This window comes from Halichoerus grypus, chromosome 3 (assembly GCF_964656455.1).
Source record: "Halichoerus grypus chromosome 3, mHalGry1.hap1.1, whole genome shotgun sequence".
NCBI classification, from domain to species: Eukaryota; Metazoa; Chordata; class Mammalia; order Carnivora; family Phocidae; genus Halichoerus; species Halichoerus grypus.
Genome location: NC_135714.1, coordinates 119,443,057 through 119,470,657, shown reverse-complemented (window position 1 = coordinate 119,470,657; position 27,601 = coordinate 119,443,057). Strand labels below are relative to the sequence as shown.

The 27,601-nt window shown below is 42.0% G+C and overlaps 1 protein-coding gene across 2 annotated transcripts in view; it reads left to right on the top strand.

The window, feature by feature from the left end:
- Positions 1–27,601, top strand: part of MAML3 (mastermind like transcriptional coactivator 3) — a 395,961-nt gene that overhangs the window by 228,310 nt on the left and 140,050 nt on the right. For both annotated transcript variants that reach the window (XM_036078949.2, XM_036078948.2), the window contains exon 2: positions 3,438–4,964. In XM_036078949.2, the coding sequence (XP_035934842.1) occupies positions 3,438–4,964 (1,527 nt within the window). The remainder of the gene's footprint in view (positions 1–3,437; positions 4,965–27,601) is intronic.

Genomic DNA, 27,601 nt, shown 5'->3' with positions numbered 1-27,601 from the left:
TTCCCAGCCAGACCTGTCCTTCAGCATGGTCTCAGCCACCACTGTGTTACAGAGGAACAAACAGACCATTTGTCTTTATTTCCCCATCCCGCCCCATCTATTTCATGGCCAACAACAGAATCATGGACCTGAACTTTCTAAAATAAAGTCAGGTTCGTTTTTAAGACATTTTTTTTTTTTAACAGTGGTGCCAAGGGCCCCAAGTCTTCTCTTCTTTAGGCCCTGAAGCTGTGATATTTGAACTTGCTGCTGAGCGTTGGAGCTACATTCAGGTATCTGCCATACCTGTGTTCAGAACTATGGCTTCCTGGTACCATAATTTTCTAGCAGTTTCTGCCTCATAGGATGGATTGAACCAGTATCTTTTTTGAAGTCAAATTCCAGTGTGTCCCAGTTAGGCCCTTGTTTTCAGCAATTCTGGGGCTTCTACTAAGTGACTGCAGATAGTGTTTGGTGTTGTGATTAAAAATATCAGATTTAGGAACAAGGGTTAGACTGGATTTTTACTCAAGGACCTTTTCTTTTTACTTTTGAAATGGAATCCTCTACTTATGAGAGCATAGCAATCAAGTGGTACTGCTTAGGGTCCCCCACACCATCTGCAGATTGGTTTTATTATACATGGGGCTCCTCTAGAGCCCTGGCAGTTCCACGTGTGAGTGCTGAAGAACAGGGTCAGAGGGAACTCTGTTCCTCTCTCCCCTTGCTTCCATGATGCACTGCACTTTTGCAGGAATAAGAGAGTGCCCAAGTGGAGGACCGCTCTCCCTCCTCCCTGCTCCCCAAGTCATCCTGCCTTCTGCCTTCTACTCTGTGAAGTTACTGAATCCCTCTTCTAACCTGACTTAGTCTTCCTTTGGTCATTCAGCAGGCACTTCCTCAGTACTTACCCTATGCCAAGCTCTTTGATCAGAGCTCCACACACTGGCCCCTTTCTGGCAGAAAGGAAGGGGGCAGACGGATGAGTTAGGTTTATAGTTAATAAATCCACAGAGTTAACAAGAGTTTTCTTAACTGGACTTCTCAGATAAGTCCATTTTAGTGGACACAACACTCTACATTCTCCAGGGTAAGAATTCCCATTACCAGGAACCTCAGCTCCTGGGTCATACTCAAGTTCCAGTGGCAAAAATTCCCACAGAACAGGAAAGCAAAGGCCCCGCAACCCTCGGGGCTGGACTCCTGCTGCACAAGGTCCCCACCGGGAGGTCTGGGTCCTGCAGCTTTTTGAGCAAAAAACTCTCTTGTAGGGGCCTCAGGGATCTGCCCAAAAGCCTGGGGCTATTGATGGACGGTGCTGTGCCTGAGCTGAAGAAGCATCACACGGCTTCATCCCTCGCAGATCGTGTGCACCAGGGCCCTCTATTTGATTGCACACTAAATTGTTAGCAATCTATGCAGACATGATCTTTCCTATGAATAAGCCAATCCATGGCACACACCATAAAAGTCAGGCATTTCTTATGGTCAAATGAGGCTGTCTCCTGCTCTGATTAAAACTCACCTCTCTCAGCTCCTGTGAATTAGACAGCAGAATTAATCATTCAGTTTGCCATTATTTATCAACTACTGCTATGAACCTGAACACTAGGTGTGGCCCCACAGATACACAGTAAGCAAATCAGTCAGAGTACCTACATTCTTGGAGCTCACTAAACAGACACTGAAGCAATCGCCCCGAAGTATGGTAGGAGCTCTAACTGGGGAAGTAGAGGTTGCTTGGAAAAACTTATTCCAGGATATCCAACCCAATATAGGTGGATCAAAGAAGGTACCTAATGTAGTTGGGGGTGGGGAAGGGATGTAAGAAGATTTCCTAGAGGAAGTGAAATCTAAGATACAATCTGAAGGATGAGTAGCTGTTGACCTAGGAGAGGGGGGGCGGGAGAAGTTTGTTCCAAGAAAAGAAAACAACATGTTTTCTACCCTGGAGGTAGAAGGAAGCTTGGCACATCTAAGAAACTGAAAGACTTTCAAGGGAGTTGATAGAAAATGTTTGGCAGAGGACAGGGAGGTGATGTTAAACAGAGAAGCAAGAAGATGAACCCGGAATGATGAGCAGAAACCAGGTGAAGTAGGCTCAGATTGGATTTCAGTCTAAAGGCAATGGAAGCCATTGCAGAGTTATAAACAGGAAAGGCAAAGTATTTCTTGAAAGAGGTGGCAGCATAGAGAATAGATTGTTGGAGAGCAAAGCAATGGATAAAAGAATAGATGAAAGAGTAATGGAGGATGAATGGAGGCAAGGCAAAGAGACTAGTTAGAAGACTATTGCAACAATTTAGCCAGAGAAAATGGTATCCTGGCCTAGGATAGTAGCAGTGAGTTTGGAGATGAGTGGACATATTAGAGGGATATTTTAGATGTGGAATCCATAGGACTTGGTGGTTGGTGATGTGAGGCGTTTTGAGAAGAATGCTCAGGTTTCCAGTTTGGGTCAGTGAGTAGATATTGAGTAGGGAACTGGGTAGATACTGGGATGGAGAGCATGGTTGAGGATCATGTTTGATAATCAGCTCACTGCTGAGACGTGTTGAGTTTTAGATGCCTATGAAACATCCAGGAAGAGGGGTCTGAAGTTAATAGAACTCCACAGAGAAGACTGGCCTGGGTACCTCGTTAACAGGATCATCAGCCTAGAGAAGATGGTTGAAGCTGTTGAAATGGATGCAATCATGTAGTTAAGCATGTAGAGTGGGCAGGAACAAAAGCTTACGAGCAAACAATGAGGAATTCCAACATTTAGGAGAAAGAACAAAGAATACATATGACACTGAGAAAGAGCAGACGGAGAGCAAGAAAGAAATGCAGGAAAATGTGATAGCATGGAAAGCAATGGAAGCATGCTTTTAGAGCAGAGCGGGCTGCTGCATCACAAGGTGCTGGGTGGCCGAGTAAATAAGAACTGAAAGGAAGTTGTGGGTTATGTCAACCATTAATCTTCATTTCTGTGCTATTCAGTAAACGTTAAATTCCATATTCTTAGAGGATTTTTAGTGTTTTTTAAAATACTGTTGATTTAATTCCTTGACGTCTTCAGTTAAGATGTGAGAAGAAGTTAAGATAGGTATTAACATCTTGCGAAAGTATAACACATTTGGGGCCAAGTCTCACATTATGCGTTGCTTTGGAAAATAATGATGGATGATTCTCTGCTGTAAGAGAAGTACTGCCTTTAACTGTCTCTTTTTCTTTTGTTCCCCACCCTCCAATCTTTATTTTGTTTTCTATCTCTTAGCCTCATGAGCTGTTCTTTTAGATAAAACCTTTTCCCACAGGATTTGAAGCCTGGCCACTCTTGAAATTAGATGTGGAACTTCTTTCCCGTGTGTGATAAAGCATTTAAAAGTTAGTTCACAGCAGTCGTACATCACCTTGCTCAAAGAGTGAACGATGACTTGGAGATTTACTCACCCTCTTTCCTGTTTCTTTCCCAGCTCCAAGAGACTGTGAAGAGGAAGTTGGAAGGAGCTCGATCACCACTTAATGGAGACCAGCAGAACGGTGCTTGCGATGGGAGTTTTTCTCCAACGAGCAAGAGAATACGAAAGGACATTCCTACAGGAATGGAAACCCTCAATATGCCACTGCCTTCAGCTTCTCCTCTTCACCAACTTGACCTGAAGCCTTCTTTGCCCTTGCAGAATAGTGGGACTCACACTCCTGGGCTTCTAGAAGATCTAAGTAAGAATGGTAGGCTTCCAGAGATCAAACTTCCTGTCAACGGTTGCAGTGACCTGGAGGACAGCTTCACCATCCTGCAGAGCAAGGACCTCAAACAAGAGCCTCTAGATGACCCTACTTGCATAGACACATCCGAAACGTCTCTTTCAAATCAGAACAAGCTGTTCTCAGACATTAACCTGAATGATCAGGAGTGGCAAGAATTAATCGATGAGCTGGCCAACACGGTTCCTGAGGATGACATACAGGACCTGTTCAACGAAGACTTTGAGGAGAAGAAGGAGCCCGAATTCTCGCAGCCGGCGACGGAGACCCCTCTCTCCCAGGAGAGTGCGAGTGTGAAGAGCGACCCCTCTCACTCTCCTTTTGCACACGTCTCCATGGGATCTCCCCAGGCGAGGCCCTCCTCCTCTGGCCCTCCCTTTTCTACGGGCCCCACGGCCGCGAGTTTGCCTTCGGCGGCCAGCACTCCCGCAGCTCCAAACCCCGCCAGCTCACCAGCAAACTGTGCTGTCCAGTCCCCTCAGACTCCCAGCCAAGCGCACGCTCCAGGCCAAGCCCCACCCCGGCCTGGAAACGGTTATCTCCTTAATCCGGCAGCAGGGACCGTGGCCGGGGCCGCGGCGGGCCCCGTGGCCGTGGCCAGCTCCGACATGTCGCCAGCGGAGCAGCTCAAGCAGATGGCCGCGCAGCAGCAACAGAGGGCCAAACTCATGCAACAGAAGCAGCAACAGCACCACTCCAACCAGACCTCCAGCTGGTCGCCCTTGGGGCCCCCGTCCAGCCCCTACGGAGCAGCTTTCGCTGCGGAAAAACCAAATAGCCCAATGATGTACCCCCAAGCCTTTAACAACCAAAACCCCGTAGTGCCTCCCATGGCAAACAACCTGCAGAAGACGACAATGAATAACTACCTCCCTCAGAACCACATGAATATGATCAATCAGCAGCCAAATAACTTGGGTACCAACTCCTTAAACAAACAGCACAATATTCTCACCTACGGCAACACTAAGCCTCTGACCCATTTCAACGCGGACTTGAGTCAGAGGATGACCCCCCCGATGGCCAACCCCAACAAAAACCCGGTGATGCCCTACATCCAGCAGCCGCCGCCGCCGCCGCCACCGCCGCCGCAGCAGCCGCCGCCCCCGCCGCCGCCGCAGCTCCAGGCCCCCAGGGCGCACCTGAGTGAGGAGCAGAAGCGCATGCTTCTCATGAAGCAGAAAGGAGTGATGACGCAGCCCATGGCTTACGCCGCGCTTCCATCCCACGGGCAGGTGAGTGTGAGAGCGGCTGGTGCGTTTCCGACCCGCGGCGCGCCCTGCTCTCCGCGCGCCGGGGGCGGCGGGCTGTCGGTCCCTGCGTGCCCATTCCTTCCCGTACTGCCTCTTGGCGTTGCCAGGCGTAGGGTTTGGTTTGTGCTTCGTTTTGTTTTGTTTTCCCCCTTTCTTCTAAGAGATGGAAAAGGTTGGGACGGTAGACTTTCCTGTGTTTGAATGTCTAGGAATCAAACTTCTTTTATTCCTGCCAGCAGATAAGGAACCAGAAATTACGGTCAAGTTCGCACTCCGAGAAAGGCAGGCCATAGAGGTCACAGGGCAAAACATGCTGCTCCTTCCTGGCTTCTCTCCCAGGTCACAGAGTCCTAGACTCGGGGTGGTAGCGAGGCCAGAGCGTTTAAGGGATCTCCTCAACGGTTTCATAAGGCCCTGAACATCTCCGCCTATCTTACTGAACTGTGAATAATGGAAACGTGGATTCTTGATGGTTGAATGTGGGAGAGTTGTCCGTAGTTTCAGAGTGGAGGATGGATTTCTGAAGGGCCATTCCCCATTTAAACACTGGCTGCTGAACTAGCACTATTAGATGCTGTTTCAACGCCGCGTGACTTGGGAGTGCAATAAAACCTTCCCGATGCGTTCAGCTCTCATCCAGGAAAAGTTGATGGGGGATATATCTTAGTGCTGGATCACAATAATTCTCCTCTTTCCCAGTGTCTTTCTTCAGGACATCCTGGTTTAGGGGTGTAGGGCTCTCAGTGACCTGTGAGAAAAATGAGTGGCAGCCAGTTGGGGAGTGAATCCTCATTGACAAGCATTCACTCCCCTCATCCTGACCAGGAGCAGCTTGTCTACATTGAAGGAGTGGGGAAATGCACTGCTCTACTGCCTTTCCTCCAACATGGGTGAACTCGCTGGAGCCACCCTTCCACTACCAGTTGCTATGTTGTGCCTCAGTCCTCTCAGGATTCTGACATTTGCATCGTAGTTGGGGGTTTTGCAGCAAATTCTTTGCTTTAAGGGCTCTCACGTGCAAACAGGTTCTAACTAGTACTTGGATATGTGTCCACAGTTGGATGCATTAGAAGCTCTGGGAAGTACTACAGGCAGATCTTGCATCACTAGGGGCTGTTTGCATCTCCCCGGATGGACGCCCCACCCCACACGCACCCTCCCGCAGCTTGATGGAGGCTTGATGGAGGTGGTGCTGGCCTGCAGAGACAGGCCTGAGCTCTATGGCTTGATTCTTGTCCTTCACAGCCTTCCAAGCCCAAAACCTCACAGTGGTTTCTTGTCTGCACATGCCGGCCAGCTCCAAAGAAATTCTGTCTGGAGAAATAAAAATATAGCTTGGTTTACACCAGCTGTAATCAGTAGCTGGTAGAAAGACATCATTGAAATGTGAGCTTTTATGTTTTTATCTTGGTTTCATTAAGAAAAAAAAGCACCACTGGAAAATGCAACATTTTATACACTTCAGTATTAAGTTCTGAAGGAGGCCAAAATAGAGGCAACACACAGGGTTGTTTGTTGTAGCCCAGACACGAGGTTTATGAGATCACAAGCTGTCAGAATGGTCTGTTGTTAATCTTAATACAAATTGTGCTTCTACATTTGCTTTTTTCCTTGAGCAACAGTGAAGTATTTCCTCCAAGCCAGACCAAAGATGATTAATGCCAATTCACAGGCTCTGCAGACATGTGGGTGCAATGTGAACCCATCCTCACTCCCCACCCTCACTAAATGTCTTTTGAAATTTGCTAACTTGGGATGAAGTTCTTGTCTTTGCTGGAACATGAATTTTAAAGGTACTTATTTCAGGTCCTTATGCTTGCTTAACTATGAGTAACCGAAGCCTTGAGCTACAGAGCTCATGTTTTGAAAGGACTCAGTCAAGTGTAGAAACAAAAGTGATGGTTTTCTGGATTAAATCTCTGGGATCCTCCTCTTTTCCTTCCATCTCACGAGGTACTTTCAGAGTGGACAGAGTCTGCCTTTTTGAGGCCTTATTAGAATAATCACTTCTTAACCTCAAAAAGAACCATCAAGCAAAAGCACACTTTTTAATGAAATATTAACTCACCACTGTTTGAAAAAAGCTTCAAAATACATATATAAACATGTGAATATCTTTCTGCAAACATACCATTTATTTCATGCTTTCACCTGATTGTGGAGCAGTATTTACATAGCTCTCAGAATAGTTAATTACACTATATGCGAGTACATTACACAAATACAAGCTCAAATTACAGGCAAGATATAAAATATAATTATACATAGGTGTAGTTCAAATTTGTTTTCTGCTGTTGCTAGTGAAAATTCACTTTACTCTTTGTTGGCCACAAGGACCATGATCAACACTTAGTTTTAATGAACGACTTGAATACCAAAGCCAATAATACTGAAACATTTATTTCAAGGTAATTATCTTATACAGATGTTTACTTGATTGGGATATATGCAGACAATGCCATTTCTCTCAGAAGATGCCATTTCTCACTTACCTGGATATTGTTTTTAAAGAGGGAACCAAAAACTAGAAACAAAAGAAGCTTATTTCAAAATATCAAATATGTTTTATTGAGTAATGCCACTACTCAGAATGTACATGTTATTCATTGTAATTAGAAAATTAAAGATTTATGTACAAAGATTATGCTCATGGTAATGAAACAAGCTTATGATAATGAAAAATGGGGACCAAAATAAATATTTTGGAAAAATAAATAATGTACACAAAAATCATGATATTAATAAGTGATTAATCACATGGAAATGCTCATAAGATGAACAAAATAATCAGATCATACAATAGCTTGTATGTTATAGTCCACGTTGTGTTTTTTGATATGTGTAGAAAAATACTGAGTATCTAAAATATTAGGAGTGGAATTTTGGGTTGGTAAAATTGTGATTATTATTTTCCTCTTATAATTTACTGAATTTTCTAAATTTTCTGTCATATATGTTAATTCTACCATCAGGAAAAATACTTTTTAAGCAAAGAAAATCCCCTGTTTTAAAAAAAAGTTTATGCTTCACTGATTCTTTTTTAAAAATCCTTATTTATCCACTTTGTCAGTTGGATTGAGGTGATACCGTTATTGTCTATTCATTTACATATATTATTTGTAAATTCCTCCCTCCTTCTAGAGATAGTGCTAAAACCCACTCCCCACACTCCCTCTCTTTTCCTTTCTCTCTCCACATCCTCTTTTCACTTCTTCTCTTAAGTCCCATCAAACTTCAGCTAAAACAGTGACAGTGAAACTATCGATAAAATTTCCACCATTATAAGCTTTAGAATCTTCTTAGGGTTATGTTCTTGTATTATTTCTTTGATCTTTTCTTCTTTCCCTTTTCTTTTCTTTTCTTTCTTTCTTTCTTTTTTTTTTTTTTACTCTCTGGAACTTCATCATATACTGGGCCTTCTGGATTGCTCTTTAATTTTTAAAATTTGTGTTTCTGGGTTGAAATAACCAGAACATATTTTGGTCCTGTCTCTCTATTATCTTTTCCTAATCTCATTTCTCAAAGACAGGATCTCTCTGTCTCTCTCTCTCTCCCTCCCTCCGTCTCTGTCTCTGTGTGTGTCTGTCTCTCTATTTTTGCTGTTTTTTCATAGTACCTAACACTGTGTCTTCAACATAACGATGTTTAATAAATCATTAAACACGGCAATTATCAAAGTTCAAGCCAAAAATATGTTTACTTGATTATCAGCTCCAGTGGAGAGAGCATTAGCAAAAATAACACAGAGCTGTTTTTGAGATCAAATAGAAGAACCGGAAAGACAGGTCTAAAAAGAATCCTTTGATAGGAGGTGGTTATCTTGAACCCAAAGAACAACAATGGGATTGCTGGGACAGCGAACTCAGTCTCTGTGTCTGACAAACAAAAAAACAGTGGAGCAACTGTGAAAGAAGTAAACCAAAAGCAAATGACTGCCTGCTGGTCAAGGAATGTGACAGGGATACCCAAAGCCCAAAAATAATTCCTACATGGAATAGTGGAAAGCGAGTAATTTCCAAAATGTGATGTTAATTTTTAGTAGTTACTATCATAGGACTAGAGAAATCATAGACTACTGTGCTACGTTATTCTTTGCATGTGTGTTTGCTACGTGTGGCTGTGTATATCACGATGAGAAGATGTACGCTCATATGTTACAGAATGTTTTCCCCTTTCAATCTTATTTTACCAAAATATGTTGGGTACCATGTGAGGTATATTATTACGAGCTTTTTAGCCATAAAATCTCCACAAAAAGAACAGAGCTCTAGTATTCACAGCCATCTTCGAAATCTCTTTGAAGATATATTTTCCTTAACTCTAAAAACCTGGAGCCCCTTTGTTTAGTTTCCTTAAGATATATTGTTGACTTTATTCAAATAATACATGACATAGTTTCGAAAGTTAGATAGTACTCCAAGTCTTCTGAGGAGAAACAGCTGTCTACCGCTTCATCCCCTCCATTCTTAAGTTGTTTTCTCTTATTTACCTCCATCAGCTGCTGGTTCTCAATTTTTCAATGATTTGATTCTGTAGAAGATGAGGATTTAACCTGCTTATACTACCTCCTCATAAGCATAACCGCCACACACAGAGTCTCTCTGTTTCTCTTCCCTAAACTCTCAATATAACTAGATATATCACAAATTATGATTTTAAAGTATTCCATATTTATATGAGTGATTTTTGCATAGCACATCACAATTTCATTATGTAGTATACTATGATTATATTTCCTTTCTTATACAACTTTTTGTTTTCCCTGGAATTAATAATAGTCTCTTTTTTATTGGTGTTGTCCTTATACCTACCTTCAATCCATCCTCAAATTTGTCCGACTCTGTAAAACTCGAGATATGATCAAAATCAAATAATCTGTTTTTCTTATATTTTCTTTCCTATTTTTTCCCTCTCCCTTTTCTCTCACTTCTCTCTTCTCTTCCTCGATCTTTCTTTCCTTTAATGTCTCTCCTGAAGGTTTATACCCTCTTGCTCCAGTCTTCTTCTTTCCACAGCTTTCTTGGTCTGCTACTTAACTGAAATACTGCAACTGCCCCTCACCATTATTCTTGGAATGTTTCACCCCTTTCTCATCACATTACCTGTTTTCTTGTTCCCTCCACCTCTTTCTTGCTAGAGTACATCCTCAGAACTTGTTAAGAAAGGGTGCTCAAGAGATTGTTTTGATGAAAGCTGTTTTTGAAAATAACTTTATCCTCACATTTTATTGACAGTTTGCCAGATGTAGAATTATAGTTAGGAAACATTGAGTCAGAATTTCAAAGACATTTCTTCAAGATCCTGTGGCTTTCATACTGTTGAAAAATCTAGTGACATTTGGATCCCCCTTCTGTGTGTGACTGTTTTTTTTTCCCCCCCACTCTGAGAGCTTTTCAGATCTTCTCTGTATTCCTGAAATTTCATAATGGTATGCCTAAATGTAGCCATTTTTCATTCACTGTGTCTGGTACTATGAACTTTTTCTTTAAAAATCTGGAAAAATATCCTTAGGATATGTTCTTGTATTATTTCTTTGAATATTTCTCCCTTCCTTTTTCTCTATTTTTAACTTTCTAGAACTTTTATTCATCATGTATTGGACCTCCTGGATTGTTCTCTTATTTTCATATCTTTTCAATTTTCCATATATTTGTCCTTTTGTTCTATGTTCTGTAAGATTTCCTTAACTTTATTCTCCAACTCTGAAATTAAATATTTCATTTTATCACATTTAGAATTTCCATAAGTTCTTTCTTGTTCTCTGATTTACCCTTTTTGATCTAAGGATATTATCGTTTAAATTAAATTCATTAAGGGGCGCCTGGGTGGCTCAGTTGGTTAAGCGACTGCCTTCAGCTCAGGTCATGATCCTGGAGTCCCAGGATCAGGTCCCGCATCAGGCTCCCTGCTCAGCAGGGAGTCTGCTTCTCCCTCTGGTCCTCCTCCCTCTCATGCTCTCTATCTCTCATTCTTTCTATCTCAAATAAATAAATAAAATCTTTTAAAAAAATAAATTAAATTAAGTAAGTTTTCTCATGCTCTCTGCTTTGTCTCTGTTTCTCCCAAGCACCCTTTACCCATATGCTTATTTGATTTTTCTTTCTTTCATGTTAGAAGCTTTTCTCAAATGTCTAATTATTTTAAGAATGAGATATAATATAGCTAATTAGTTGCTCTGTGGGTTTACACAGGGCTTGTCATATGTGGGGCTTTGCTGTAGAGGGATTGGGCTAGAACCCAGCCGTTTTACTGGGTCAATGTCTGTAGATTTTCCTCCCTGTGGCCAGTCAAAAAAAGACTCTTTCAATCTCACTCCTGAAATTTGTTAAGTCTGGAGGCTGGCTTTTTGGAGCTGAGCAGAGGAAGGGAGTTGGTAGGTGGTAGTGATGGTGAGGAGTGTCTCACTAAATGCTGTGTAGACTTGCATTGCATCTCCCTGCTTTTGTATGGCTCCTCCATTCACCCTCACCCAGCTACAACTGGGATCTCGGATTCCAAAGACTTGTGGCTTAATCTCTCTGTCAAGTAGTACACCTTCCTTCTTCCAGTCTGGGGCAGTATATCTGGTCCACCTCTTAATTATACAGGACTTTAGCCAATTTTCCTTTTGTGCACACCCCACCTCCCACCCTGATATTTAGAGGTCCTTCTAATTTCTGAGAATTTATAGCATTCTTTGGCTTGAATCATCTTGCTTTATTTTTGGCTTCCCCTACTGCAGGCTTAGATTTAGCTTTCTCTAAGCTGCTAATTGTTTACCACTCAGCCATCTGATTTTCATCTTCCAAAATTTTATTGATACCCCTCAATTGCTATTGCTGTCTCCCATCCTCTTTGTTCTTGAATGTTTAACCATTTTTATCCCTTTATTCTCATTGTAATGGGGCACTGGAGTAAGCCAAGATAAATGTGGGTGTTCAGCCTACCAGAGGCTCCCTCAATGACTTTCAGCATTTTCTATCTGAATATCGAATATTGTCTAATATTAAAATTTATGTTTTACAGCAAATTTCACATTATTGCTTCTAACATTTTGAGCTTTAGTAGAGCTGGTTTCATAAAATCTAAAGTGCTCCCTTACTATAAAATTTGCATATGTCAAATACATGTGTTCAAAAGGACAGCAGTGTCAACATGATCATCGTGCTTCTTTAAAATAAGATCTTATGATTATAACCATTGAATAGTTTTTAGGATCTTGAAAGTATTGACTTACTGCAAGGACTATAAGAACAATTTAGGTTCCATGACCCTGACAAAGCCAATAGTATCTGGTAACTCAGATGCAAGGTAAAATATTGACAGAACACTCATCACTGACTGAATCCAGGGCATCCCAGCTGCGGGGAAACCAGTGGGCAGAAGTGCTACAAAAATCCAGGTAATAAATGAAATGTTCATATTGATAGGTATAATAAGTCATTTCCATACACACACTGGCATATTTTGAAAATCCTGATTGATATTCTGTCAGAGTCTTAGAAATAAGAGGCTAAGAGTAAACAGCAGAAAAGAAAAAGTTTTAGGAATTTATTTTATAATAGTTTTGTGCAAGAAAGAGATTTTAATTAGCACCCTGTGAGAATACCCTTTAAAGGTTTCATGGGACAAGAATATTCTTGCTTAATTAGAGAGCTTGTACCCCAACAATCAGTGGTTCTAAAGCTTTTGTGGGCCTAAGAATCACCTGGGGAAATTGTTCAAGATGCAGATAATCGGATTCTGCTGCCAAATACTAGAGTCAGTAGGTCTGAGATGGAGCCTGGGAGTGTGCCTTTTAATAAACCCACCACCACTACCGTTTTCTAATAGAGAAATTATACATAACTCTGAATCTGCAATTAAAGCAACCTATGTTTATTTCACTCTCAAATTTGTATATACTTATATATGGCAGTTAGTGTCTGTGGAACTATGAATTTTGTAGGGTCTAAGACTTGTATCGTTTCAAGCAAGATAGGAAAATTAGGTTACTCTGCACTTAATGGATTTTTCTTAGGATAGAGCGAAATTTTTTAAGAGATCAAATCTTGTGGATTCTAGCTGTGTTTGTAAATCATAGAATTACTCCTGTTGATTGTCTTAATAGCACAAAGCAGTCCATCCTCATTTCCACCCCCACCTCCAATTCCACCTAGACGAAGTGTGGCATTTCCCTTGTCTCTCCAAGGAACGGTTGGCTGTCCATGCCTCTGCTTTAGGACCAACGGAGGGTACGGTGTTGTGTGTGCTGACCTGCTTTGCTCAGGACCTATAGGAAGAGAGACTCTGCCTTGGAATGGAAGTGCACACCTTAAAGGAAGCACACTTAAGCTTGCTTAGGGCCTCTTTGGGGACATCCTCCTTAGGGAAAGACTGCTTACAGACACATCAGTAGGGCCACAACTCTGCTGTTCCATCTTCTGACACTGTTATATCAAGGATAGAATTCAGGCACCTTTCCCAGGTGTTCCTGAGCTTTGGGGAGGTGTTGGCATTCCCTTCCTTTCAAGGTCATTCACTGCACCTGAGGCCCCTGCCCAGCGCCTCCCAATGGATATCCAGTGCATTCACACATAAGAGAGTAGGTCCGGCTTTGTTTTTACCCTGGCAAGAGTCTATTAACCTAAGGGTCTGTCACAAGTGTGGAAAATTGTGAAACTTGACCAAGCATGCTCTCCCTGTGTATATTCACTTCTAAAATTCTAACTGTTGGGGACTAAAAAGAGATACTAGAATAGTATCATCGACAGTGTCCCACAGTGTGCATTCTGGTCAAGGAGATAAGGAGACACACCGGTTAAGTCAATACCAGGCAGCAAGTGGTTAAGTTCTACATTAGGGGGATTATGGGCAGAGAGAAGGCAGGAGTCAGTACAGCCTGGAGTAGAAAAGAGCAGCTTCCATGGGGAGATAAGCTTTGTGTAGACCAAGAATGACCAGGAGTTAGGTCGGATGGTGAGTGGGTGGAAAGGCATTCTGCTTCAAGCGAAGGGTTGTTCCTGAAGTGGGCACAATGCAGACGATTACCAGGCTGGAGAGAGAGGTTCGTGTTGGGGAACAGTTTGGTGAAATGCATGGGAGAACAGTTAGGGGACTTCCTACCATTTCAAGTTTGAGATAGTAAGAATCTCTATCTGGATGTGTTCTTTACAATTTAAGGGAAAACGGGCACAGCAGCAGTTAAAGGAAAGAAATAACAGAACTTGGTGATTGATTATGTGACAAGATGAAAGGGAAATGAATCAAATATTTATTTATTTGTTTATTTATATATTTATTTGAGAGAGAGCAAGCACACACACACACAGGAGCAGGGCGGGGGGCCGGGGAAGGGGGACAGGCAGAGAGAGAGGGAGAAGCCGACTCCCCGCCGAGCAAGGAGCCAGACCCGGGGCTCAATCGCAGAACGCTGATATCATGAAGTCAGCTGCTTAACCAACTAAGCCACCCAGGTACCCCATGAATCAAATATTTATAAACATAAGATTAAATACTGGAGTGGTGTAATAGTTTCTGAAAGATGACGAGCAGGTCATATATAAATCTAAATATCAAATCTTATTTGTATTTAAAAGCAATTCCAACCCTTGTTATTTTTTACCTTATTCTTCTGATTTGTATTTCCCATTTGCTGAGGTACTTGTTCCACACTCAGCAAAAGGTGTGAAGGAAGCTTATAGCAATTTTTTTAAAAGTCTGTGTTAAATTGAGCCTCAAATAGCTACTCCTATGTTTTAGAGTTGGGCTTTTTGTTTCTGCAAGCTTTTATTTTTCAATAAATTCATATTATTATGAAAATGTTTGTTTTCTTTATTTAGAGTAGTAACAGACATATCATTTTGGTGTAATGTTTCTATATTAAGGATTTACTTGCCACATCTTATCTATTAAAGAGAGTCACTATGCAAGTATATTAGAGGACCAGGGTTCCAAGTTTTAAAACATATTATGTCATCCTTCATTAACTATTGCTAGCAACTCTTGGCTTTTCTAGAGGTTATAAAACTCTTTGGGAAAAAAATGTTATTTTCCTATACAGGGATATATATTATATCTTGGTTCCTGAGGAAGTTTCTATGGAATTAATCTTTTTTATGACACCAAATGGCTTGCATCTGATCCAATGCATAAAGAATCGAAATACCTTTCATGTTAGTTAGATTTCCAAAACACTGTCATGATTAGTTAATATGATTCATGAGATTATGCAGGTTACCTATACATTTTTATTTCCTAAACAGTAAATATTGACCCCAAATAGTATCTAAACTGGTAACTCCCATTTATTAATATTGTGATTTCCTAGAAGAGGTTTATAAACATACTCGCATCCTCTAATTGCTTTTGCATCTGAGATGTTTGAAAGTTTATTTGGGCTTCTTTTCTGCACTGAGCTCTAGCCAGTTCATACAAAGGACATTAATGGGCTTATTAAGCCAAAAACTACTTTCAGTACCAAACTGAGGCTCGGCAGTGGTGCAAGGAAAATGGTGTAGAAAGTGGTCCATCTCAGGCCATTACGAGTTTTCCTGGTGTCTTGGTGAGAATTGGGAAAAAGGCGCCCCCTCTAAGCAGATGGACTGCAGCCACAGCCCCACAGGCTCCCCGGGCATGACGGCCCCCTCCCGTGTACCCTCCGCTGCACACCGCTGTGTCATCCACTCACAGCACACCCACGGGGGTGGCCCCGGGTGCACCTGCTCACTCCCTAAAGGCTGCTAGATGCAGAGCGGAGGGTCAGCTTCTCAGGTCAGTGCAGCGAGAGTATGAGTTACATGTACCACACAGTGCTATGGTGTGCTCGCGCCGGGGCCAGTCAGGGCCTGGAGTGTTATGCTGTCGGGCTGAAGGCTCACTGAAGGTTCTGGAAGGCAGTTCATGTCTGTGGTAGAACAGCCTTCATGATGGAGAGTGCGCTGGTTTCAATATCATGTGTGGCAGAAGAGCCCCGAGAAAAGACCTGGAAAATCGTTCGGCCTCTGCGCCCCTCTCAGAGCGGTAACAGGTGGAGGTGTTCCAAATCTAGAGTAGCACGGACCAACAGAAATATAATGCAAACCACAAATCCAAGCCATGGAATTTAAAAATTTCTGTTGGCCACATTACCAAAGGCAAAAAGAAACAGGTGGACTATTTTTGTTTAACGCAATATATTAACATGTTGTTAACATGTAATCAATATAAAAATTATTAATGAGACCGTTTACATTCTTTCTTTTTTTTCAAACCAAGCCTTTGGAGTCTGATGTGTCTCTTAGAGTGACAGCACAGCTTAATTTGGAGCAGTCATGCTTCAAGGGCTCAGTAGCCACGTGAGGCTGGTGGCCACTGTGTTGGACAGGGCAGGTCCAGAGCAACAATAAAATCTCCTGTGTTCAGAAGGGCAATCAGAGGCGAAGCCAAATGAAAATTGTTCGCTATTTCGAAGCCTCTGACTCTTTACATCATCTTTGAAATGTTCCGTAATCCTAAGCTGGACAGAATAGATTAGCGCTTCCCATTGTCCTCCACTGGCCGGGGAGGCCTCTTCACAGTGGTGCTGGACCCTCTCCTCTGGACCACCTGCACACAGCAGGCCTTGTGTTCTCATCATTAGAATTTACCTGATCTGTGTGGCCTCCTGCCTTCAGATACTTTCGCAGCCATTTGTGTGTAATGTGGCCGCCGATCAGGAGGAGGAACGCAGCCCTTACGCATCCACATCCTGTCATCAACATAGAACATTTGTGAGCAGCACTGGAGCCAAATAAACATCCAGTGGTGGGGTTAGGAGCACCTGACCCCCTATTAACATGTCAATGAGAGTGGCTGGTGCTCTGGGCTTGTTTTCTAGGGTTTTGATGAGCTTCATTAATTATGTAGAGAAAAAAAAAAGGTGTGCAGCTGGAGAAGAACCCACTTCGCTCCACGTGAACACGAATAATTGGACAGTTGGCAGAGTGTTAAATTGGCGGTCTAGTGAGAGCGACTCGTGAATAAACACAATTCCCCAAAACAGTACAAAGCAGGCCCAGTTCTTTGCTTTGCAGGACTCTCTCCCACCACTCCGCCTTCTCTGGACTTGAGGACTGTCTGGGTAGGAGCTGGGGTGAGACCAGGTAGGGAACTGCCTTGGTAGGGAGGTGGCAAGAGCTGACTCCGGAGCCCAGACAAATACCTAGATCCTGACTTGACCACTTCATTCCCTGTAGAACCTTGGGCAAGTTCCCACCCTCTGTCAGCTTTAGGTGTCTCATCTAGAAAATGGGGATGATGATAATAGGATTATTATGACAGTTCTGTGTCTTAAGTTATGTAAAGCCTTTAGAATAGTATCACACCCAGCATAGGCCCTATTTGTGTGTGTGTTTTTCATTTAAAACACTAGCCGTATCATATGCTATTCATACTTTTTAATCCCTGGGGGAATATAACTCTGCTTCAGTTTTCCTCTAAATCAGCTTTATTCATTCATCCATTCAACATTTTTTTTAAGATTTACTTATTAATTTTAGAGAGAGAGAATGTGCTCATGAAGAGTACAAGCGGGGAGGGGGCAGAGGGAGAGAATCTCAAGCAGACTTCCCACTGAGTGCAGACCGACTGGGGGCTCGATCTCAGGACCCTGAGATCATGACCTGAGCCAAAGCCAAGACTCGGACGCTCAACTGACTGAGCCACCCAGGCGCCCCTCAACAGACTTATATTATGTGTCTAAAATGTCTAGGACAAACAAGGATGGAAAGAGTCTGGGAGAAACACAGTATCATATATGTGAAAATTTTATAGATGGGGCTGCAAACAAAGTAGTAAAATTATTTTGATGTTCTCTTATACAAGCCAACTGTTAGCAAGTTTTCAATGCTCATAAAAAGAGTTTTTTTCATCCCAGCTATGACAAGATTGTTCCTCCAGCATTTACCTCTGTTTAAAATAAAAATTACTTATTTGTCATATTTTAATATACAATATGAAAATGCCACCTTTTTTTGTTCGTTTGTGATAAATGAGATTAAACAAGAAAAACACCTCAATAGAAAATCTAGCCACTTGCCCACCCCTTACCTTCCAGGTCTCCTAGACTCTTCAAGTGTCCAAGGTGTTTTGGGAACCTCATTATATGAGAAAAATCATTTGTCTTTGTCAAAATCAGAAGCTAAAAGAAGGCAGGATTAAATTTAACTGAACACTTATAACATCTAAACTTCTTATGTATTAGGAGCAGGTAAACAAGTATTCCCAAAATAATGAAAACTATTATTACTTTAAACTTTTTTTCTCTCTAGGGGGCATGTAGATTAAAATGGGCATTTTAGTAAACTTTTAAAACTTAACTCCAATATTTGTTCTTCCAATCCATGAGCATGGAATGTTTTTCCATTTCTTTGAGTCCTCTTTAATTTCTTTCATCAGTGTTTTATAAATTTTCAGAGTACAGATCTTTTACCTCTTTGGTTAGGTTTATTCCTAGATATCTTATGGGTTTTGGTGCAGTTGTAAATGGGATCAATTCCTTGATTTCTCTTTCTGCTGCCTCATCACTGGTGTATAGAAATGCAACAGATTTCTGTATGTTGCTTTTGTATCCTGCGACTTCACTGATTTCATATGTCAGTCAGTTCCAGCAAATTTTTGGTAGAGTCTTTCAGGTTTTCTTTTCTTTTCTTTAGTTTTACATTTTTTTAAAAAGATTTATTTATTTGAGAGACAGAGGGCGTAAGCAGGAGGAGGGGCAGAGGGAGAAAGACAGAGAGAATCCTTAAGCAGACTCCCAGCTGAGTGCGGAACCCGACATGGGGCTTGATCTGGGACACTGAAATCATGACCTGAACCAAAGTCAGACGCCTAACTGACAGCCGCCCAGGTGCCCCTGGGTTTTCTACATAGAGTATCATGTTATCTGCAAATAGTGTAGTTTGACTTCTTCCTTGCCGATTCGGATGCCTTTTATTTCTTTTTGTTGTCTGATTGCTGAGGCTAGGCCTTCCAGTATTATGTTAAATAACAGTGATGAGAGTGGACATCCCTGACTTGTTCCTGACTAAAGAGGAAAAGCTTTCAGTTTTTCCCCATTGAGGATGATATTAGCTGTGGGTTTTTCATATATGGCCTTTATTATGTTGAAGTATGTTCCCTCTAACCCTACTTCATTGAGGGTTTTTATCATGAATGTCTGTTGTACTTTGTCAAATACTTTTTCTGCATCTGTTGAAAGGGTCATATTGTGATGAGCACCAGGTATTATATGGATGAGTTGAATCACTAAATTCTACACCTGAAACTAATATTAGACTGTATGTTAACTAACTGGAATTTAAATAAAACTTAACTCCAAAATAAATAAAAGTTCTATTGGAAAATTTACTGTATAGTTATCTATTGCTATGTAACAGATTACAAACTTAGCAACTTAAAATGACATTTACTTTCCACATAGGTCTGAGGAAATCCATTACCCTCCAAAGGGAGTGTCAAGAATTTCTGGACCTATCTGTGAACTCTGAGTACCAGGCAAGGCTTTTGACATTTCATAGAGTGCTTAAGTGGTCTTGGCACAGAGAAGCTTAGAAAGGGAAGAACCTAGTGGCAGAAATGTGGATCAGGGTGGTGTGTCCGATTCAGAGAGAGGGCTGGGGGGCAGAGGGAAAGAAGTCATAGACTCCAAACACACCGGAAATTTGCTTTTTCTTACTTTGCAGCCCTAGACCGGATATCAAAACTATACCTCCTGGCAGAGAATTAATGTAGAATTCTGTGGTCACATGTGAAGAAACCTTCGCTTTTAAAGTATGCCAAAAATTTTAGAGGACCTAGCATCTGAGCTGTGCTCTTGTCCACACCAAACTCAACCTTGTTAGTTACTTGAGTTTTCACCTCTGCTTTAAGAATTCTTTCCCTTATCTTTTCATTTTAAGGCACTTCCTGTTTCTGTCTTAGTGCTCCTTCCCTCGTTCCCCACGCTGTCTCTCCTGCTAAGTATTTCCCCCTGAAAACATTGCGTGCTCTGTGCTGCGATTCCCTTCTGCAGCCCCCAGAGTTCTGCCAGCACCCCCTCCAGTTCCTCTGCTCTCCATCGTACGACCGGGTGCTGCTGTGAGTCACGTTACAACTTCCAATTATTGACTGTTTCAGGGGCCCAAGCCCTCAGTGCCCAGGCTGCCCACTTAGTCACCTCTCTCCACATTTGTATTATTCACAGCAAGATGCGTGCATGCAAATCCTTTCAGTCCTCCAGGCTTTTCTTTGCATTTCCCCTTCATATGCGAATCACCTAGCAACATCTATTGAGGACCGGTTGCATGCAAGCTGTATTCCCATTACTGTGAGCATCACAAAAGGACGTAAAAGGTATGGTCCCAGCCCTTAAGAAGTTTATCCTCTAGTAAAAGCTGGATTTAAAATAATTTTTAAATAATAACAGCAGACAGATTCCTGTTTATATTTGATGGAGTGATACGTTGTCCAAGTTACAATGATGGAATTCAAGGGTTATTCTTTTGTACACTTTTTAATTGAGAAAACTGGCCCACTTTTGGATTAAGTAGCGCATGTGCCTTGATGAGAAACCCTGCTACAAGAAAAATCATTTTGTGAGATTGACTTCCTAGGATCATGAACACATTTCATCCAACGCGGTGAAAATTCAAATGTGTTTTTGAAATCAAAATAAATAAATAAAGCATTCATTAATAATCTAAAAAAGACACACCTTATTAATATAATAAATAATTAGCTATCACTGGTAACGAAAGCACAAGCAGAAGGATAATTTATTAATGTTCTAGTTTTTCTTCTTTTTTAAAAGACATCAGCCCTGTGCTTTGATTTACTTTACTTTTAATGGACTGTTGTTCAGAAAGGGGAGTGAGGGAATTGCGGGCTGTGAGGAGTTGATAAGGAATAAGAAGTGCAAGCTGAGGGGTAGCAACAGACAAGGCCTTGGGAGGAGAACTGAAGGCAGTGAGGAGGCCCCTCGGAGCTCGTTATTAAGATCTAACCCGTGATACAAGAAGCGATGGGTAGTCATTGTAGGTTTCTGAAAAGAGGAGAGTGCTATCTTGATCAAAGTGATTGGCAGGAGAGAGGCTAGGAAACAGCACACCTGGAACAAAATAATTAGGACCCGACTGATGTGACCAGGAAAGTAGAGCCAAAGAAAAAGTCAGAGAAGGGTGGAGGTGACCATAGGCATGATTTGGGGCATGTAAGGAAAAGGGGAGTCAAACTGTACTTCCAAACCTAACTTAAAAAGCTTAACATAACTGGGATGCCTGAGTGATTCTGTCGGTTAAGCATCTGACTCTTGATCTAAGCTCAGGTCTTGATCTCAGGGTCGTGAGTTCAAGCCCAAGTTGGACTCCACGCTGGGTGTGAAGCCTGCTTAAAACAACAACAACAACAACAACAAACCTGAATATAGCCATCATTATTGGTAAAGGGGGTAGTCGTAACACTGTTCAACTTGTCAGTCAGACAGTCAATTAAAAATGTCTTTCAGTGGAGAAATAAAGCGCTAAAGTGGTAGGTTTCTGGTTAATCCATGTCCAGATGGTGGTTGAAAACATGAGTTGATGAACCAGTTCTTGAGGGAAGTGGTACATGAGAAAAAATATATAGTGTCTAGCACTAGGTCTGGAGATTGCTAGAATTAATGAGTGGGAAAAATGACAAGCATGCAAGAAATACGTGCTTGATATGTGTGTGTGTTGTGTGAGTATATACGTACATGTGTATTTGTGTATATGCACATATTTATGTATTCAAAAAATATCTGAAAACCCATTCGTTATAATGTTAACCCTAGTTAGTTCTAACTGCCAGGACTATAAATGATATTTCTTTTCTTTTCCCTTTTTTTTTTTCCTTAGCTGCATTTCCTAATTTTTCCAGTTGAATATGTATTTTTTATGTAAGTTTCCTTGTAGGGAGAAACCATTTTTAAATTCTTGGTGAAATGAAAGTGTTAGGAATAGACGTTTCAGGGTTAGAATAAGAGTGAACCCAGATATAATACCATCTCAAGATGAGGGAACTGAGACCATTTTAGTTATTATGTGATTTATTACCAGGCTTTCAAAGTAAGAGTATGAATTTTGTAAAGCTGGGGCTTAAAAATGTAAATGCCAAGGAGAAGAATGGAGTTGTTCTTATCTTCTAGATCTTGGATTGATTCAAAGCAGTGGTTCACTACTAGGGAATGGTTTGGTTCCCCCATGCCCCACTGGACATTTGGCAATATCTGGAGACATTTCTGGTTGTCACCACTGGGGGAGGGGAGGACTGCTACTGGTATCTAAGTGAATAGAGACCAGACATGCTGCAAAAGTCCTGCAGGGCACAGGACAGCCCCCACAACAAAGGATTGTCCAGGGCAAAATGTCAGTATTTCGGAGGTTGAGAAACTCGGATCCAAAGGAATGCTACCATCCATGGAATTGTGGCTGCCATCCATGGAATGCTTTGTGTGCCAAAATCTGGGCTAAGGACTTGACAGGAACCATTGCATTTCGTCTTCAAATGATCCTGAAACTCAGTCATATAAAGTTTAGTCTGTTCAAGGTGACGGAGTAAGTACTGGAACTAGGAACCAAAGCAAAGTCTGAATCCAAACCTGAGCTCTTAAACTTGATGCAATTTTGCCTCATTGTTGAGACTCGCAGAGTGAAATGGGAACTAGAAAGCCATCTGAGGATCACATTGGACGTTTTGGTCTGCATTGTCTACCCTTGCCAACGCAGTGGCTTCAGAATCACTTTTACTCTCCTAGAATATAATAACCAGTAAAAAAAAAAAAGAAAGAAAGAAAGAAACTCCAGCCCTTTCCTATTTCTTCCCCTTTACCCCATCTTCCAGATAGATGTTTATTTTTTTTTTGGTGAGTATTATATCCTTTTTGTTGGAATTGGGGGCAGGGGTTGGGTATCTGCTTAGCCGTGCACATGGGAGCCGATATCTTTCTGGTCTGCAGGCCTTTTGGGCATGGAGAAGCAATCCAGAAATGTCTGAGAATGTCCTACTTTACAGCATCATCTTAGCTCCCTGGTAAGAATGCAGGCATACATTTTTTACGTTGTTCTTACCCAGCTTCCTGGGTCTCTTCACCTTTATCTCTGGATAAAGAATTCTTGTCTCCAGCGTTCTAAAGTTACCTCAACCTCCTTGTCACTTTCACTGAAGGACACTGCATATTAAAAGCAAAAATTGTATTGCTTCTAGAAAGCTGACTTCCTTGGGTCCTTGAAAACATAGATCAGCAACAAGTCGATGGATCTAATTGGCTTGCCTGTCAGCTGGGAGGGAAGAACCGAGTTCCCCACTATTGTGTATACTCGTATATCTCTGCTCTGCCGCCAGCAATCACCCCAACTTTTCTGATCGAAAATTAGGATTTGTCAAGAATTTTGTCTTGCATATACTAAATGACTGTGGAAGCAAGGGTTGGAAAGTACCAGTTAGGCTCTTCAATCTGTCTTCTTCTTGCCATGTTTCTCACACCAATGAGGGATGGAAAGAATTAGTTCTGACGTTGTCTTGTACAGAAAGACCATAGCATGTTGAAGGGTGCCCCACCCATTTCTGTGGCTCACTCCGGGTCACACAAGATTATTTTCAGTCATAACACGTCACCGGTAAGAAATAAGATTAGGAAGGAAATTTGGATAAGCCTATACACAGAGAAAGACTTATTTTAGAATTCTTTTCCTGTGAGCTTTTATTGTCAGAATTTTCTTTTTAATTCCAGGGTTACCATGCGTGGACAAGGAGCATTTATTTGTATCCTTTATCGTGTTTTGATTTTTAGGGAGAAATTTTACAAATTAATTATTCTATTTCTTTAGACATGAGGTTACAAAAACAAAATATGACCCTTTTTTTTAGCAAATACTGTGTTTCAAGCATTATCCTACACACATGTCCTCATTTCATCTTCACAAACTGTGTCATAAAAGGTATTTTTATCTCCATTTATGGGTGAGAAGACCGAGGCTTAGAGAAATCCAGTGGTTTTTCTCTAAGGGCACATAGCTAGTAAATGGGAGAGTGGAGATGGAACTCAAATCTCTGAATTCAAGGCCCGGGCTTTGCTTAACTTCTGTGTAAAACTGCCTTCCAGGTTATATATTAAAGCTGGGTTTCAACATTATTTTATTTCAAAGAGCTAACAGTACTTGCTTATCTTAGTACTATCATCATATCAAGCAGAATAGCTAAATGGAGTGAATTGATAATTTCGGATGACTCTTGAATGATTTTTTGGCCAACCTTCCATATGTACTGGTATCAATGGAACTGTCTCTGAGCTCCTGCTAAATTTGTAGGTAGTCCTCCTTGAGGACTGAGGAGGGAGTATTACAGCTGCCCACTGAGTGCATGGTCTCCATTTTCCTAAATAGCTCTAAATGCAATCATGTATCAGACACATTCTCAGAATTTTGGTTAAAATTATGTTACACACATGCGCGCGTGTACACACACACACACACACACACACACACACAGATGTTTTCCCATTTCCCACAGTGCCTAACACAGCCCTAGGTTCAAATGCTTGAAGGATTGCACTCATCTCTAGAAAATGTACAGGCAAAGAATTGGATTCCAAAAGAATTATGGTATCCTGAAACCAGGAGCCAGTCCACAGATTTTTTGTGTGAGTCCTGGGGAAGCCAAGCCATCCCCCCAGGGCTGTGGAAGGCACCGAGGAACAGTGGGCTCAAGAAGTGGATGAACCTTGGTTAGAACACTGGCCCCTTCACTTACCATCTGGGGAGTCTTTTGCAAGTTATCATTTATACTTGAATGTCATACATATTTCTTTTTTTTTTTTAAGTTTATTTCAGAGAGAGAGAGAGAGATTGAGCACAAGTTGGTGGGAAGGGCAGAGGGAGAGGGAGAAACAGGTTCCCTGCTGAGCCAGGAACCCAACACAGGGCTTGATCCCAGGACCCTGAGATCATGACCCGAGTCAAAGGCGGATGCTTAACCGACTGAGCCACCCGGCACCCCCATACATATTTCTTAACTTCAGATTTCCTGTTGGTGAAATGGGGATAATAATATACTCAAAGTTAATTTATTTACTATTATTATCAGAGTTACTATTTTAAGTAGGGCATCAGAGAGAGACAGAGAGACAGAAACAGTTTTCATGAAAAGCTTCCTAATTTGGAACCAAACAGATCCTGGTTCAAATCCCACATTTGATGTTTAATAACTATGTGCCTGAGGCACGTCTCTCCAGTGTCTTCATCTGCAAAGTGAGATGATAATGCTACCTTGCAGGGAAGATTAAATATGGTGAAAGTCAAGGGTTTGGTACATAGCAGATGCTCAACAAATGTTAGCTATGGTTATTATTTTCTATCTACCAAAGCTGGTAGATTATTTTCCTAGAAGCTTAGACCAATTTCCTTAGTACCTTCTCGACCCATGGGCTTTAACATTTTTTTTTCTTTTTTTAAGTAGCATGTCCCTTTGAGAATACAGTGAAAGCTACAGCAATCTCACCAGAAAAATACACATTCCCACAACAAATTTGGATACAATTGCAGAGGATTCACCCACACTCCTGTCCTAGGATGAGATTTCCTTGTTTAGGCCCAAGAGGGTAAAAAATATGTAACAATCCAAATGGAATGATTACCCAATTTGTGAAAGGACTGATCATATTATTCCCATTGCAACTTTCCCAGCATCATTCAAATAGAATTCCGTTTACAAAACTCGCTCTGTTCAGAACATTTCAAGAACACATTTATTTCATTACAGAGGCAGTCCTCTTTTAACAAAACATATTTATCAAATGTCCATTATGTGCCTAATAAGGTGGTGGGTGTTAGGGGGAACAAAAGAAGGTTAACATGTAGTCCCTGCCCTCAGCGTTTTCTGTCTAATTGGAGAGGCAAGTGAACAAGGCAGCATTAGATGTATTAGTGCTATATGCTGATATAATCAAGTACTAAATTGTGTATGCTTGTGTGGGTGGGCGCACAAGCCTCACATATCATTCTCTGACCTTGAATTGTACACAAATCATTAGTGACAAACTGGAATTGCCAAGGGCTCCCCCACCCCTCGTCTTTGCTTGGCCGACTTCCGTCCCAGCCTTCCCCTCTCTGTCTGAAACACACTTTAGACCAGAGGAGTGAAAGAATACAGTAGGGAGAGAAGAGGTCACCTGTCTGTCTGCGGTTACCACCGCCAACGGGCTCCCCACGAGGTAGGCTCTGACCCCAGGAGCACCCAAGCTTCCTGAAAACCTCTCTGCAGGACCCACGACAGCTTCTCTTCCCTGTTTACAAATGAACCGCTGGGACCTCTGTCAGTGCTGAATCTGGAGAGGGGGAGGAATGATGTGAACAAGGCCCGGCTGCTAGGAAGGGGAATTCAGCCACACTGAAGTCTCAGATTTTGCTCGACATTCACACCAAAATGGCATGGGGATTTAACAAAAGAGAGCTGTAGGAAAATTGCTGGGTGAGGAGAAGCAGGCCTGCCCTTCCCATTTATGGGCTCAAGGCAAGAATACACACGCAGGCCTCTGTGCCATAGGTTTCACACTGGTTGTACATCAAACTAACTATCAAGGAAAATATATTCTGTCCTCTGGCCTTGATGTGCAGGCCTTCATAGCAACAGCAAAGGCTGGGTTTGAATGTAGAATCTTTGGCTCTCGGGGTTTCTGAGGCATGGGTTCCCTGGGCCATCCAGTTCTCTTTCTGTCCCTATAGCACAGAGCCTTCCCATACTTATAGAACCCTCCCTCCCACACCCCCAAGGTCCATACACACACACCCCTTGGCCATTCTTTGGGTCTAGAGTGCACACAGGTGAGTATTCACCTTCTAGAGGAATAACCTGGGAGAGCAGGCCTGAGGTCCTCTGGGTAGGGAATTTGGGGTTCTAGGCATCCAGAACACAGTCTAAAGGGGGGACCTGCACTCTCACCTGGGCCCTACAGACTACTTGCCCCGGTTGGGAAGGATGTGGCCAGAGGAGCTGATTGAGCCATCTAAAGCAGGGGGCCAGGGCGGGGCCCCTCAGCGCCTGTGTCTATGGGCATAATTGAAGAGAAGAAGGAAGACTTGGGGAAGAGTTTACGGCAAGGTCATTAAGACTGTTCAGTTCCTGGGGAGGGCTGGGGGAGCGTGGGGTGGGTATAAGTTGGGAAGAGCCAAACAGGATGGAAATGAGGCTGATGAAGAGAGAAGGCCAGACCTAGACCACCTCTACAAAGATAGACTTAATTTATTATTGTGTTTAGGTAGAGAATGAAAAAGCTGCTTTTATAGAAGCCAGAGGACTCTATGATTCAGTGACAAGACATATGAAAGGCAAAAGAATAATGGTTTTGGAACTAAAAGCAGAGACCGGGAATGATTTCTCCCCAAGGTCACCTGGCTCCATCTTGTTTCGGCACCTTGTTCCATCTGCCGGCTGCCTACTGGCCTCTGAGCCCATTCAGGAGGAAGCACGTCTCCCCATTATATTCCCGAAGAAGAGAGTAAGATTTAAGGCTAATTTTGATTCTCCAAGGAGAAAAAAATAACTTTTTAGAATATTGAATATTGAGAAATAACTCGTGTAAAATATTGAATATAAATGTTGAATGTTTAACTAAATAGAGGATAGTTGCTGTATTTGAAATTGTACTATTT